This window comes from Gobius niger, assembly GCF_951799975.1.
Source record: "Gobius niger genome assembly, chromosome: 10".
NCBI lineage: Eukaryota > Metazoa > Chordata > Actinopteri > Gobiiformes > Gobiidae > Gobius > Gobius niger.
Genome location: NC_136861.1, coordinates 18743847 through 18761020, shown reverse-complemented (window position 1 = coordinate 18761020; position 17174 = coordinate 18743847). Strand labels below are relative to the sequence as shown.

The window sequence follows — 17174 nt, the reverse complement described above, 5'->3', positions numbered from 1 at the left end:
TTGCAGGGATTAGACTTGTCTGAGGAGTGATAAGACGGAGCTACATGATCATAGTGCTGCTAAATGTAAGTGCCAGGCCCAAGGCCGAACGAGACAGCAGCAGCAGAAAACCACTCATTATTCTGTATGTGAGGACGAAAGCTCTCTTCATCGAGGGCTGCATATCGAAACTGATAGAGCCACGCACTTTTATATGGGCTTATTAAAGCAGTACTAACTTGTTTACCTTTATAAATCCTTTTCGTAGTCCCTCTGGGGGTAATACAAGTGTAAATGGGATGATTGGGGGGTCTCTGGCCAGAAAACCATGCTTACAGCTTTCCCTGCTCTGACCCGAAGAACCAATGGAATCACGAAGAAGAAGCTAACAGACTAATTGACTAAAAGTTTGAGTGAAAAACAATATCTTCATTGTGTAATTGGATGTACAATATCCCTCTCTCCCTTTGTCTTTTCTGTCAGCGTAGTATTTACTCTCACGGACAATTAGTGAGTAAAAAAACGCAACATGCTACGACACCTGCAGTGGCGCTTTTGGCCTCTAGGGGCATGAGCTACTTAGTACTGATTTAAATAAAAGGCACACTGTATAAATGGTGGTGACACATCTCCAGGATGAAAAAAAAAAGGAATGAACTACATGAGAACTGTGATCCAAACAAAGCTTCGTGTCATGTTTCATTGTTTTCTTATGTCTTTTTATACAAAAAGAAGAAACGAAAAGGCTGCAAAACTACCTCTTTTTTTCTCTGCACAACTCCACCACATTTATAGTGAAATAGGAGCCTTTGACTATATCCCCTATAGTCAAGGGCTAATGGGACCCAACAGCCAACACACTCACTTTTATAGATGTTATTATATTAATTAGTCCCAACTGAAGTCCAAAAATACCTGTTTCTTCGAAGTTACGCATCGCTCACAAAATAAACAGACAATTCCCTCCCACGTGTGCGTAGGCTGAAAATAGAACAGAGAACAAACCGTAACTATATGATGCAACACTGACTTTATGCCAACTAATCTGAGTTTACCTTACTGGAAGTTTCAATAAAAGCAAATCTTTTATTTGTAAATATCGCATCATGAAAAAGAATTGTACAAACTGATCATCTAATGAAACTAAATTTGCAAATTCTAATCAAATGGATGGTTCAACGTAATAGTGTCAAAAATAATAAAGACATTTAACAAGCAGCCAATAAAGACGGACTATGCTGTATCTTTGTATCTCGAGGAATTGCTGTAATTTTGCCAAAGACCTATAGTGGATTTGTGACTCTATGGGGACATCTAGTGGCCAAACGATACTGCGAATCTTAAACCCCCACCATTTCTGTTTGGAGAACAACATCCAGCGCCACTAACGAGGGACACAGTTTGGTCTCACCCGTGGGGGCTTCAGGGCAGATCAAAGATGGTGTGTGTGGACAGATGCGGTGCTCACAGTGTGACTCGAGGGCACCGTGTTTGCGCCATAGGACTGCGACTCCACACCTGAGCCTCAGCACCTACAGCTCACGAACCTCTGCACGAGTGGTCTTTAAAACATGGGGGATTTACTTTCGAACAACAACAATGTTCATTTGTTCTTTTTATGTATTCATTTTATCAGATGCGCAGTCCCCCGTGTGAGATTTTTACTGTAGGCTACCTGATTTGTTTGTATTTGCTTCTTTAATAATAATAATAATAATAATAATAATAATAATAATAATAATAATAATAATAACAATAATGTTAAAAATAATAATGTTAAAAATAATAATAATAATAATAATAACAATTTTAATAATAATAATAATGTTAAAAATAATAATAACAACAATAATAATAAAAACTTTCAAAAAACAGGTTTAGCTGTGATGACAAATTACTAAAATAGCCTGATAAATTACATAAGCCGCTCAAGCAGTCGGTCAACAGGTGGATAGTACTGTTACCTTTACTCGGGTACATGTACTTAAGTAAGTTCTTGACATGCTTTTTTTTCATACAGTAGTCTTTTTACTTCTACTTGCGTTATATTAAAGGAATAGGCCACCATTTTTAAATAGCTCTGTCTTAGGGCTGAAACAACTAATCAATTATTGAAATTGTCGACAACTATTTTAGTAATCGATTGATCGTTTCTGGTTCATACAGACTCAAATAGAGCAAAAATGACGTGAAAATTGTGGACATGTCGATGGAGTAAATTTAAAGTGAGTGTTTGTTGGAAGCTCTTGGCGCTAATTCTGCTTCTAATTGGATGAGACGAGGACAGATATTCATGAAATATATAATGTACAAAACACTACAGACCCTAACTATAAAAACAAAGTAGGTTTTTTCTCAAGAAAAAGTAACTCATGACACATTTTGACATTTAGAATAGACGTATTTTGTGTTTTGTGTCTTAATTTTCCACACTATTTCATGTTTTGTTTCTCTTTTTTATGTCACGGCTGAAACAATCAAACATTTACTCAGTGCTCACAGTACTCAAGTAACATTTTCTCCAAGTATTTTGTTTGAGTAGATATTTGGGCCTCTATTTTGACTTGTACTTGAGTAAAATTATTATTATTAAGTAAAGTATTTTGGTTACCCACCTCTGTTGACACAACATGATGCAAGAAGATCCTGGATTTGAGTCCCGTAAAAACTGTTTTTGATGTTCCTCTTATGCCCTGAAAGTTCCCCAGTTTCCCTGCAACAAAGGGCCAACCCTCTGACTAGAGATTCTGAAATCTGAACATCCTGTGAATGTCTTAAAGGTGCATTATGGAACTTTTTATGTGAAAAATGTCTGCGTGTTTGACCCTTCAGTGACCCAGCGGCTGCTTGGGGGGTTGGCACGGCACCTTTACTTTCAATCATGGTTGGCCTGGTTAGAAGGTTTCCACTCCTGACGGACCCTCTCACCAGGAAATCTACAAAACAATGGATCCTGGAGCGTTGTAGAGACGCTGGGTCTCTGAAAGGTCAAATACGCAGAAATATCAAGTCAAGTCTGCATCTTGACTTATGTAAACATGAAAACAGCATCAAATGAAAGCAAAAGACTCAAATGTGAGTAAATCTTTATTCAAGGTAATAGACATCTCTCAAATATATAATCCATATAATAAACAGCAGCACAACAGTACAATCAGACAATATTTTACTGGTACGATAACAAATTGAGTGTTTTTTAACACCTAAAGCTACTTAATACTAGCCAGCATTGCCTTAATTTGGACATTATATCAAACAATACAAAGTCTGCACTGTATTCTGTTTCTGTGTTATACTGATGTAGGCATCGTATTTCAGTCTGTTCCTTTTGAACTTGATTTTGTGTTTTACAATGCAGTATAATACTATTCCGTAACTTCACCTCAATAGGCTTATTCAGAATTTTGCTGTCAAATCAAATTAGCATCAAACTGGGTGTTTTTAACTCTTTGCAAATTTATAATAAAATAAAAAATAATGTAGGGAAAAAAACAATAAAATGTGAATTAGCTATGTTTTGCAAGATATTACATTTTCAAGATAATCATCACATTTACTGTATGTAATACTTAATGCATAACAGTGGGACATAATGCCCTTTAACTGGGGAAGGCTGTATCCGGTGTAAATCCACTTCCCAAATCCATGAAATATGTTGAACTGAAACTACTGGAATAACCTTTGATTTTCCTGCAATGAAACCAGTGAAAACTATATATTAATGTGGTTTAAATGGACACCTGTGACTGGCCCTGAACTCACCCTGATGCAGCCGGCTCCTCAGGCAAAGATATGTTTGTTGAGTGTGTTTTCCTCACAACTTCACACAGTAATAATGACAAACACAGCACAAGCAGCTACAGTAAATATACATCAATGTCAAAATGCTGTCGGTGACAATTTGGTGCTAAGTAGAAATCTCTGCACTTGCTACAATGTTGTCCCTTCACACATCTGAGACTATTGCGTGGTCTCATTACAAAGTATTTGCCAAGTCGGCGCAGGCAGGATGTAAATCCCATCTTATAAATGCTTTTTGTTTATAGATATAGCTATTCCATAGTCAATACTTAAATAATTAAGACTTCATAAACAAGCGATGACAATCCACAATAGTAAACCTGACGTAAAAGCTAAGCTTGAGTTTTTTAATGTGTGGCCAAATACAGAGTAGAATCATTTGAAGAACAGGCACTCAGTGTTCAGTCTTTCACATCATCTCATAAATAGAATTACAAAATTATATTTTCCATTTTCCAATTATATTTTTTAAAATTATTATATTGTTATTATACATTTATGACAACACGCTATTGTGGAAATGGTGAGAAAAAATATCTAATTGCTGGGTTTTAGGTGACATAGCAGCGTTCTAAAGGCATATAATATTGTAAAGAGGAACAATTATTTTGTTTTTGAGGACATTTTTGGTCTTGTACAGAGAGATCATGGACCCAGTGACTGATATTAATGATCATTTTCTTTTTAGATATGACTTGTGCCCCACTGGGTTCTTTGACATCATCATTCAAGAACCTGCAACCCAGCAATGTGTGCATTTTGTGTTCAAGACTGCGCTGTAAGAGAATGAAGCTACACTTGGTTTATATTAATGTTTAAAGTTAGATAGATCTAACATATCTATAACGATAGACAGTGGACCTCTCATTAGCCCTGTTTGCCTAATCACATGGCATTAAGACGGTGTTTAAAAACTTCTCTTACTGCACACGCTCATTTGCTGCAATCAAATGGGTTTCTCTAAATAAAGGTTTCAAAGTCTGGCCATAATTAGAAATCCCACCAAGCAAGACACAGTAACAACTAAAATAGAACCTCACTCACGGTTTCTTCATCATCTATGCAATATGTGTGTTCAATAGACAAAACTGATATAATAGTCTAAGGGTTTTGGGGTGTGTGACACTTTTGGGTGTAAAGCCCATGTTTTTTTTCCAACAACTCAACAACTCACAACAAAGAATAGAATGGTGGTAAGAGAACTGCTCTCACAGTTTTGGCCTTTACCGAGCGACCTGTTGAGCCGAGCGCGGCACAATCTGAGCAGCTGAATGAACCTGCTCGTGTGCTCCGCCTCGGGGGAGGGAGCGGTACCCCTCCGTCTCACTGATATTAAAAACACCAACTTTCTCACGGTGCGCCTCTCAGGAGACATCTTTGTGTTGTCTTTTGGATTTTCCTGGTGAAGTTTATATGTGTGGTGTCAAGCGCCACAGATAAGACTTTTTCATGCACTGACTTCACAAAACATCCCTCCTGAAACTAGTCTGAGGTATCGAGTCTAAAATGATACTGGTCGGTTTACGCTACTTTCACAAAATAGGTCTATCATATCAAAGATTATACAACAGAGACATTTGTTACTTTTACAAAAAATATAGACTGATTACATTTAGGATAATCTGTAAACCTGTAAAATATGGTGAGACGGTTTGCACAGTGGATGTGGATGTGGAAAAGACAGAGAGCTTTTTCCTATAACATGTCGTAGGATAAAAAGCGTTCTATATTTTCATTTTGGTATAGTTACTGAACAAACAACGTTAAAATAGGGCTGCACAATTAATCACAATCGAATCACAATCACAATGCTAATGGTCACAATCACAAACTGCCATTATATTAGGTCATATGAGTGTCTAAAAAAGGATTTACCATCAGCTAACTTTGGAGTCCAGACCACTGCAAACATGCGTGGTCTGTATCCATGTTACTCTTTTGCTAATTCAGCAGTGCATATGTCAGTCTTTCCTCAAATGTAAATGCTTCTGAAGTGATGTGACTGAATCAAACACTAATCTAGTTACAATGGTAAAAGTAGTCGTAAAATTTTGTTTTTTTCTCCCCCCCCCCACTCGAATCGTGCAGCCCTACATAGAAAAAGTGTATACTGTAAACAGAGTACCAGTACAAAAGCACATGTCGTGAGACGGATCACAGAAACGCCGTGGCAGCTCCTCACTCTTCATTCTCCATTGATTTCTCGATCTCCTTCAGCCGACGGACAAACTCCTGCGCCTCCCTGTCCCCGATGCGCGCGTCCAGCATCCTCATGATTGGCTTCTCTGGAGGGGAAAGCAAACAGATGGGACCAGTCACAGCACCTGACACAAACAAAACGCGATTGAAAGGCTGTCTCGGTTGCAATAAAAGGGGGGGGGGTTGAAGACTGAGATCTATATGCCCTGTGGTATTCCGAGACGATATTGAAAAAGAAGAAACACAATACGATACAGCTCAGGGTGGTGATATGTACCACAGGGGTTAATGAGAGACAGATGGAGAATGACGACTTCCACTGTGTTTGAGCATGGAGCACCGTTTTCAATTCTATTCTCATAACTTGGGATTAAAACTAGATTTTCCAGACAATTTGCTTGATTTGCCTTGAGAGGGCTTTGTGATTCAGTCCAAGATTATAGGAATAGTAGTAGGTAGGGCTGTCACGATAATTGCCATATAGACCAGGGGTGTCAAACATGCGGCCCGCGGGACAGATCCGGCCCACGAGATGTTTTAATCCGGCCCCTGCCTTGTAGAGCATAAATTCCAGAGTATGTAGAAAAAAAAGAGTAAGTCTCTAGCCCATTCCTGTGTGGATTCCAGCCACTTGGAGGCATCTTAAAAGGAAATATTTTCACATTCGTCCAGCATAGGGCACTGATAAAACAAAAGAGCAGGACATGAACAACACATTACAGCTACGTTGTAAATGGTCAGTTTGCCCCAATAGTGGCTTCAATAACAGCTTACGACCACCGAGTCAATGAATACTGTGTTGCTGTTCTGAATGCCAACCTCTGTTTTGCCCTATTCTAACTATAAACCGAAATGAACTGAACTTTTAAATATATTTTAAGTTTCACGTAAATAAGAATATTAATTGACAGGCTTCTGGAAAGTGTGCATTCGGTGTATAGCCTCCCAATCCTCATCTTAAGTCACTTACACACCTAGTCACACAGGCATATTTGGACACAATGACACTGTGACACAGGTCATACTGTAACTGGGATCAAACTAACAACCTTTTGGCTGTAAGGAAAGTGCTCGACCACCAGTGCCACGGTCACCTCAATGTGAGTAGATTTGATCAACTTCTCTAAACTTGACATGTTTGAAATTTCAGAATTAGCATTAATTTTCTTCCTCCACATTTTAGTGTGACTTAATTTTATATAGAGTTTATTTTTTATTTTATTTGGCACACTTATTAAGAAAACGTTTGTGGGAAACAGAAACTTGAACGATGCAAAGATTTTTATGGTCATTAATAATTTCCCCAGTCTCCCTGCACAACATAAGAACAGTTACAAAACTATATTCGATGAATGATAACTTTGTTCTCTTTGATCCTTTATCTCTCTCTATTTGCACAATGCGGAGCAAAAGTTGCTTTTGTTCTTCATTTCGTACAGATTGTTGAGAGCATTTAATAAGGGCAACGCTCTCTCTGTGCTGTCATTGATGACCTTCAAGAAATTCACTTTTTAGATTGTCATCTGTGAGAATGGACCTCACATTATCAGGGTTATACTCATGCCATTAATTTGGCCTTCAGTAAAACCTCCAACAGAGTGGATTGAGCGGCGAGTGACGAGGCTAAAGATGGAAGTTTTACTTAAAAACTCTCTTTGTGGGTCTGGTTTTACGCACAGGGAGACGACAAAGACTGGCAGATGGATGATCAGCTGTCTCAGCGTGCATTCTTTTGTATTGAAGAACATCCTTCATTTTACTTATAGAGTTTATATAGTAATTATCACGACAGGCCTATCGTTAACAATGTCATAATTGTGAAAAAGTGTGCCACCCCTAAATGTGCTGCTCTTGACTCCAGTTTTAGTGTTTAGAATATCAATTGGAACAAGGCAAAATCTGACCCTAGTTAACTTTGTGACCCACCCTAATGCACGTCTTCCCTGCTATCTGCTGCTATTTACTGTGTATTATTAAGAGCTGTCAGTGAAGTTCCATGTTATCTTATGTACCGCTGGGTTTACTGCGGGACAGATGAAGAATGAAGGGCTGCACGCTCTTCCCCTGCGCTGAAGCGTTGGGTCTCCCCGGCCAGCAGAAGTCACTGAGAGGAGCCACAGCCTCGCCGGCAAAATCGTTAGTGGACAGCCAGTCATAGTCCATCACAGTGAAGGTCAAACAGGCAAATCTGTGCCGGTACTGCTCCGGGCTCACGTGACTGTGGAAAGAGAAAGCGCCGGTAGAAACAACTCACTGAATGCACTGAACAGGAGGAAGTTCAAATGCAGGACTTACAAGTAAAACAGCTCATCAAAAACAGGGTGCAGAGTTTTGAGTTTGACTTGAGTGCGCTGACTCTTGGCCAATGGGAACAGATGGTGAGGGCAGAGCTCCACTATGACGAAGGGGTCGCTCAAACCTGAACAACAACAAAATAAATAAATATACAAAGGCGCAGTATATGAAACAATGCACTAAGTTCTTTAACTTTTTCACCATTGGCGTCCAGTGCGAGGATATCCGCTGCATGCAGGATTTCCACAGTTAGCCTCTGCTCGGGAGCGTCATAGTAGCACTTGACACTGATTCGACCAAAGCGAGTGTGTTTAAGGGTTTTCTGCAACAAAATATACTGGTTCAAATGACCCACATCAATAAAACGAGCCCACAGCCAGTAGAGTCAGATTATTAGAACAGACTCGAGAACTTGTTTACAATAATGAAACACAACCTCTGACCTCTGAGCCAGAGCATATTAACACTGACGCACTAATGGACTCTCTGCTTGTAGAGAGATGTAATATTTACAACTCTTGTTTTACAGATGAGTCATTGCCCAAGCTGTCCTCTGATTATATTTGCTCTGTTTGCCGGAACCTTTTAACGTCACATTTTGGGGAGGAAAAATAACATGTTAGTTGCGGCGAGTCATTCCTTTGGAGTGCTGGAATGAATCTGTCGGAGCATTGACTTGTCCAGGCAGCATTAGTGGGAAGAGAAGACAACAGATGTGGCCGGATCAATAATCGGCTGTCGACCCAAACCTCACCTGATGGGAAATCTTCTCTTGGTAGTACTGTTCGATCAGCTCGAAGGAGGAGCACTTGTTCAGCTTCAGCTCCTCTTCCAGCGCCTAAAACCGAAAAAGGAAACGTCAAATGCAACGACACAAATCAGGCGTACCGTAATGAACAGCTGCTCTTCTTGTTTTTAAACATTGTGGATTCAAGCCTTACGTGTTTATCACTTAAATGACTAGTAGGGATCCAATAAAGACTCTGCTTATTATGTGGTAGAAAAACTTAAATTAATTAGGCATTAGGTAGTATTCAGTACAGACATTAGGGCTGCACAATATATCGCAATATTAGGTGACTCAATGAATACAGAATAAATAACACAAGTTACCACAAAATAACCCAAACATCAAATCTTTTTTTGCAGCCGTAAAAGATCCTCATCTGTATGACTCTAGTGTGAGTGACACCAAGTATGTAAAGAGAATAAATAATGTACTTCATTGTAGGGCCCAACTGATATGGATTTTCGGGGTCCGATACCCATACCAATATGAAGCATGGCCGCTAGCCGATATAAAGGCCGATATTTTAAGTAATTTAGTTTGATGTTGTCGTTTTTTAAAATCTCTCAAATAGCCTAAAGTAAAGCATTTATTATTATAGTAAAGGTTTCTATCATAGAAATATATTGAAATATTGGCCGACCGATGTGGGGACTACAGATGGAAATTAACAGAGTGCTAAATCTGGTGCAGCCATCTTTTTAACTGCACACTGTCCTTTCAGTAAACGAAACAATTATCGGGTATTTTGATTGGCCGATGCCGATATGCACCACTGATATTTTTGGCACCACAAATTTTAGAACTGTCTATAATCCTGTGTATGAAGCTGTGAACTGTGACAGCAGGGGGCGCTGTATAATTATGTTTAGTAGCTACTTCAGAGGGAGCTTGTTTGAAAGACAAAAGTCCAAAACAAAAAGAGTCTCTATCTTTTATGATTCTGATATTATGCGCTTAGTTTATAAACTGAAATATGTAAAATAGGTGGACAAACAATTTTCACCGCGATGTTTCTCCGCTCCCCTGAGGCCTAGGTGGTGGTGGTTGTGGGAGGGCTCATTTTAAAGCTCTAACTGAGCTCGGGAAGTCTCTATCACTTTCGGTCCCGGAGATATCGGCCTTTTAATCGGCCGATTTTGCCCGATATTGAAAATATCCTAATAGCGGCTGATAATACTTCATTGTAAAGCGACTTTACATAAGCATCTGAAACAGCATTATACACGACAAGGCCATCATGTGCGCCATCAGTCGCAGATTCACAACCTTCTCTCTCTTTGTGACATGTACTGGCCACTGCAGGAGGGGAACACTTAACAAGCAGCTTTAGAAAGACACTAACCCAGTACTCCACATGATTTTCATGTTATTTCCTGCTTTTAACACTTTGAAGGCTCGTATGGAGAAAATAAGTCTATTACATCAAGTAAAAAACAACACAAAATGAAGTGTTGTCTATGTAGGGTTTTCACGTTTTTATTCTGTCCTTTACAAACATTTCAAGCCCCTTTGTTCATGAAGACCGGTGCCTAAATCAAGATCAAATAACAATTAAACAGGGTCTAAAAGGGTGTAAAATTGGCTAAATAAGGTCTAAACTGAGTGAACTATTTCTAAACCGGAAGAATATATCATAATTGAAATATAAAACTGAAGTATAAATGGAATGATCTCTTATTAAAAATAAATAAAGTCTAAAATAGCAGATGGCCCGAGAACCACCTGAAGAAGCCAGTGTACACGTACTGCTCATGGGCTAGAAATAAAGCAAAATCCAACTGGGCAACGAGACCACACTGTGAGTGAAATCCACACATTTGGCAACAAGTGTAAATGTCAAGTCCTGTCTATTCCACTACAAATGTCATAATGTCATAATGATATGGCTGCTATGTTAGAGACACACAGTTGCTATGACAGCTTATATAACAGGCCCATAGGTTATTATCGTACCTTGAAGTCTCCGCTCTTCATATCATCCACTGTAAGGCCTTCACCATCAGTGTGGAAGAACTGCAGCAGCGTCTAAGTTCCCCAGTGAAAAAAAAGGGAGAGATGAGAGAGAGAGAAAGGGAGAAAGAAATAGATAGAGGAGAGAGAGAGGAACGAGAGAGAAGAACGAGAGAGAAGCGAGAGAGGAGAAAGACAGAGAGAGAGAAGAGAGAAGAGAGAGTGAAATAGAGAGAGAAGTGAGAGAGAGAGTGAGAAAGACAGAGAGAGAAGAGCGAGAGAAGATAGAGAGTGAAATAGAGAGAGAAAGAGAACGAGAGAGAAAGAAAGGGAAAGAGAGAGACAAAGAGGGAGAGAGACAAAGAGGGAGATAGAAAAAGAGACAAAAAGGGAGAGAGAGAGAGAGAGAGAGAGAGAGAAAGAGACAAAGAGGGAGAGAGAGAGACAAAGAGGGAGATAGAAAAAGAGGCAAAAAGGGAGAGAGAGAGAGAGAGAAAGAGACAAAGAGGGAGAGAGCGAGACAAAGAGGGAGAGAGAGAGAGAGACAAAGAGACAGAGAGAGAGACAAAGAGAGAGAGAAAGACAAAGAGGGAGCGAGAGAAGAGTGAGAGAGAAGAACGAGAGGAAGAAAGAGAGCGAGAAAGAGACAAAGAGGGAGAGAATGAGACAGAGAGGGAGAGGGAGAGAGAGAGAAAGAAACAAATAGAGAGAGAGAGAGAGACAAAGAGGGAGAGAGAGAGAGAAAGAGACAAAGAGGGAGAGAACGAGACAGAGAGGGAGAGAGAGAGAAAGAGACAAATAGAGAGAGAGAAAGAGACAAAGAGGGAGAGAATGAGACAGAGAGGGAGAGAGAGAGAAAGAGACAAAGAGGAGAGAGAGAGAGAAGTGCGAGAGAGAGAAGAACGACAGAGTGAAAGAGAGAGAGAAAGACAGAGATAGAGAGAATAGACCGGAGAGAGAGTGAGAGTGTGTGTGTGAGAGAAATCAATTCAATACATTCTGTCACAAACAGCATGACCCCATGCCTGTCTGGCAGTAGCTTTCAAAACTGAGCCCACAAGTTTATCATGGCGTGAATTCTTTACCTAAAAATCTGTCTCGTTTTTGTCCAGCTGGTGCACTTAGCATAGCATATACAACAGACCATTATAGTAAATTGTCTTTCATGGTCTTTCTTCCCCAAGGCTTCATGAAAATCTGATGCATGCTAACGACCTGCGAGGCAGCCACAGCCCATTCGGTGCTAATTAAAGGTGACGGCAACAACGGTGATGATGGCTTGACAAGTATCCTTTCAAAACAAACGGCACCACTTGACAACCACAGAGGAAAAAGATGGGATTTCAAACTATTTCTAACCTCCACGGTGTACTGAAAGCGGTTGTAAAACTCCACTTGGACACCTCTGTTTTCAGTGACTGCTTCGAGGATCATCCTCAGCAGCAGCTCCCACATGCCTTGAAGCACCCTGTGAGAAAATAATGAGGGTAACATTCAAAAGAAACGTTCAGTCTTACTGTGTCTTGCAACTGCATAGAATGCCTTAGCGTGTATATAAAAGTCTCCGTTTTGAATTGTTTTCAGAATAGTTTTGGATATTTGTGACTGTACTCTACAGATTGTGACACTTGTGAAACTAAAGTTGTGCAAATTTGACAAAGAACAAGTGACTTTATATTTCTATGGCACTGGAATAGATCTGGTAATGAAAAACTGCTACGTTAAGAGAAATGTGCAAGCAATGGCACTTTGCTTGCCATTCCCAAAGTCCAGAGAGACACACACAGCCCTATCAAAGCAAAGACCCCACCAGGATAATGATTAATAACCAATCACTCTACCTCTCATTCTCATTAAAATATAAAGATTTTTTAATTTTAAATATATAATAACAAATAGGCCATAGGTTAAATACTGACTTGCAAACAACCTGCAATAGGAATAATAAGCATATTGTGAAAGTGGCTGAATAAGTAGGACACAAAGGCTAGATCAATATCCGAGTCTGAAAGAATGTAACAGACCATGAAACTTTGAAAAGGTGGTGAGGAAGGATTTTTTGAATTGTTTTGTTCACACATTTGCAGTGAATGCAGAACAATAGAGGCAGAACAATAGAGGCCTGGTTCATCCAAATAGCTTGTTTAGTTAAGTTTAGTTGAATCTTTAAGGGACAATGTTCTGTGATATGTTCTTACCTGAGCTTAGACAAGTTTATACATACCTGTCTGGTATATGTGCCTGCCTGTAGAAGAGCTTGGTCACTTCTAACTTCACCCCATTTGGAGCTATAGGAATATGCTGGGAGACCAATGCTAACAACATCTTTGGTCCAGACCAGACAGGTATCAACTCATCTAAGCTCAAGCAAGAACATATCTCGGTATGGAAAAATGGTGGCCTGTTCCTTTAAGCTCATAGTGACTGATGCGTACAGCTCCAGCTTATCGCTAAATAGCTAGTTTGCATCCATAGTCCCTGTGTGAATGCTCTTTAGGAAGTTCTGGCTGCACAGATCTGACCTTTCTGCATCTCGTATTTATAATTTGTTAAGTGTGTAATGATTGCAAAGATTCACCTGGTCAGATTCTCCTTGACCAGGTTGGCCGTCAGGATGCTCATAGTGTCCTGTAGATACTTCATCAGAGGGGACACGGCCTGGGAAAATCATTTACCTCATGTCAAAACACTGACCACACACATTGATTTAAATAAGATAAAAACATGAGTGCTCTCGGGAGCCGTGCGGCACCTCGTCGTTGTTGATGGAGTCCGGGGAAAGGCTGATGTGCTGGATGTACCTCTTCAGCTCAGGCAGCATCTGAACAGAGATTTGAATCAATTTTGAATCTACAATTAATATGCATGTACAGTCATTTAAATATATCTAAGAATGAAAACAAATATCTCAAAAATAAAAGAAACTAGTTTGGTTTGCCTTGTCCGTGAGCACAGCGATGAGCCGTTTGGCCTCTCTCTGCAGGTCCATATCCATGTTGTAGAGTTGTCCGTTCAGAGCTTTGTAGACCTGCTCCTTCCCCTCTGACCCACACGACTCCTCCATGGCCTGCTCCACGCCGCACCAGTCCAGGTCCCGCGGCAGGAGGCCCAGGAACACCCGCACGTGCTCCATGCTGTTCAGCGCGATGCAGAGCTGAGCAAAAATGCCAGGAGCAGCCACAGAAACAAAGGCAGAAGAAAAGAAGGTGGAGATGTGGGAAAGGAAAAGCAGCAGGGCTAGAAGCATACAGTGATGTACAGTGTTATACTTAATACAGACACACATCAAATTAGTTAATCACTGGATAAATATGGCATGATCATGACTGTTGATATAAATGTACATAGCATACAACAGGCGAAGCAAGTGTTGAGCTCTCACAATTTTGTTTTGAATCAGCTGAAGATATATGTACATCAGTCGATCAACCCGGCTACTTATACATACATATGTGGTGTGGGATGTGTCTCCTCTGTGGTTATCTTGGGCAGCTCAGTGCGAACATGAGCGTGTGAGTGCATGCACACATCCGAGTAAATGGGTATTGGTTTCTTGGTTTTAACAAGTTATGCTACTTTCCCATTCCTCCACATATAACTATTGTAGTGATAAGCCTATTTTTCAATCTACTGATGTAATTTGGGGTGACCCTAGTAGGTACGGATCTGTTCATGATACACATTTTTCAAGGTGGATGCAGCCAATTCCTGCAACTAGGGGTGACTTGCATGATTATCTATATATTATCTATATACAGTATATACAACTGCACAGACTTTACACATGTCCTCTCTGCTTTACATTAAACTGAATTATTCCTGATTAGTACATTAGTCACACACTAGCTTTTACGATGACTTTGCCTGATTTCCTTTTTAAATATTATGGCACCTCTCCTCCTCCTCTTCCTATGCGCTAATGAGCGCTGTTTCTGTTTTGTTTGTGTTTGTTTGCACCTATCAGCTTGCCCATCTCCTGCTGTGGCCGCTGTGTTGCCTGGGAGGACACTTGCTGACATTTTAGTTTGCGCGTCATCATGTTCACTCCCCCACTGCCCTCGGTCGCGTTAGCTACAGGCGTTACCTGCACTGTGAAGCTCTTGTGGTCTCGGCCCGGCTGGTTTCTTTCAATCTTGCGAGTGATCATCTCGGAGTAGCACACGGCTTCACTGCAGAAGTTCTGTCAAAACAAAACAGTCATAGCGTTATGAAATCTTTTTGCTTTTCCTTGTGTAATTATGGTGTAAATAAGATGTGTCTGGCAGGGTTTATATGAAATGGTCTAAAAACAAAAAGTGGGGGAATATGCATAGTATCTATACTGATTTCAATGGAAAGTAAATTAAAGCAGTGCTGAATAACTTGTTTACCTTTAATAAATCCTTTTCGTAGTCCCTCTGGGGGTAATACAAGTGTTAATGGGATGATTGGGGGGTCCCCCTGGTGTCTCTTCTCTGAACACGACCCTTGCAACTTTCCCAGATCTGACCCGGAGGCGCAATACACACTAATAGAATCACGAAGAAGAAGCTAACAGGCTAACGGGCAAAGCTAACTGTGGGCTAGCACCACTTAAACAGTATTTACAGCCAAGTTTGAGTGAAACCAATTCTCTCCATTGTGTAATTGGATGCACAATATCCCCCAATATCCCTCTCTAAAATAGTAACTTGGACTGGGATGTTGTTTTGGCTCACATCCAGGAGACTCACTTTTCTTCTTGTTTGGAAACTAGTATTTACGGACCTCCAGAAGGAAGGAATGAGACTTGCTCCACTTGCTTACCGTGCTTCCAGCTCGTGGAATGGACTAAATGTTGGAGGAAAAGCTTAAGCACTACCATGGGGCTGAAGTCATTATTTACAGTTATTGAATAAACATTATGCTAATTTACTCTAAAGGTTTAAAATGTACTCTGTAACTTTTCCGGAAAAAGTTGCATTGGTAATTTTGTTCACTGGAGCGTTCTAACCAGATCGTCATTACAAGTGCCAAGCTGTATTGAAACAGAAGAAAACCGCTGAATACAACTATGAAGGTAAGCTACAGCGGCTAAATGCTACTAACATTAAATCCCAATAGTGAGGGCTGTCCACTCTCTCATTGCCAATCAGGGGTCAGCAGTCTGTTCACGTCACATCTGACATGGCCTAGCGTGCTTTGGCAACAGCCAGAGATCGGTCCCAAACCCTACACCTGGTCAGACCGGTTTGGCACTGGCTTTTGTTATGGAAAAGCTCACCAAAGTGGGTGAAACAGCCTTTGGACTGAAACGCACCTGCATGTGGAAAGACACCTTTAGAGTGCATAGACGAATGATGAAACAATTTATGCACATTGTCCAGTCAAATGTCTGGTTACAAGAGAGAAGAGCATCAGGTTTACAAATCTGCCAAAGCTCTGTGGAAGTGATTCACTGTCACAGGATTTAACAAAAAGCGACAGCTGAATGAAACACTATTGCAGCTATCTTGTTTGTGATAACCGGCTTCAGTGTAACCATTGCTTTCACCCACCAATGAAGCATGTGTTTACAAAAGGAAAGTTCAGCCCTGGCTTTATATTATCTATGTAACAACTGAAGTCAAAGGGCATTTGTCTGTGGCAGAGTTGGCAGTAGATTCGCGGTATAATATTGCTGTGATCAGGACGAGCACACTGGGAGCACACTCACGTCTGTCAGCCGGGTGATGAAGATGAAGGCCCCTGCCGAGTCGGGCCAGGACAGCTGCTGCCACATCTCTCTGACCTGACTGAAGCAGGCAGCCACCTCCAAAGCCGAAGAGCTGTGCTTGGCGTGCCCCACCATCTCCAGCTGAAATAACAAAACAGAGAGATTCATGACCCGTATCGCGCCATATGAATAACAAACATGGCAGCTGACACGCGGAGGGAGAAATGTTGGAAAAGGCACACAGCACACAGAGGACTGAAAAAAAGCGTGTGGACTTCTGCCAAATCAACAGGTGTGGCGCTAGAGCTTTTAACCAGACATCCAGCTGAAACAAAACACAACCTGATTGTGATTGGTTGATGTTCTCTTCTTGCGTTGCTAACCACTGCACAACCATTCCAAAAATATCACGTTTTCCTGGTACTGTATTGTGAAAAATGAAACATGCGTATATGATTGGCAAGGCAGTGTTGTATTGTCTGCGGC

General features: G+C 40.6%; 1 protein-coding gene across 1 annotated transcript in view; it reads right to left on the bottom strand.

Annotated features, from left to right (window-relative positions):
• Positions 1-4636: 4636 nt before the first annotated feature.
• baiap3 (BAI1 associated protein 3) overlaps positions 4637-17174 on the bottom strand; it is a 57280-nt gene continuing 44742 nt past the window's right edge. The window contains exons 23-34 of the mRNA XM_079564369.1: positions 16689-16829; positions 15099-15194; positions 13953-14168; positions 13767-13835; positions 13593-13672; positions 12374-12482; positions 11018-11089; positions 9029-9112; positions 8476-8596; positions 8275-8398; positions 7992-8197; positions 4637-6065 (exon numbers count right to left, since the gene is read on the bottom strand). Coding sequence (XP_079420495.1) covers positions 5959-6065; positions 7992-8197; positions 8275-8398; positions 8476-8596; positions 9029-9112; positions 11018-11089; positions 12374-12482; positions 13593-13672; positions 13767-13835; positions 13953-14168; positions 15099-15194; positions 16689-16829 — 1425 coding nt within the window. The 3' untranslated portion in view covers positions 4637-5958. The remainder of the gene's footprint in view (positions 6066-7991; positions 8198-8274; positions 8399-8475; positions 8597-9028; positions 9113-11017; positions 11090-12373; positions 12483-13592; positions 13673-13766; positions 13836-13952; positions 14169-15098; positions 15195-16688; positions 16830-17174) is intronic.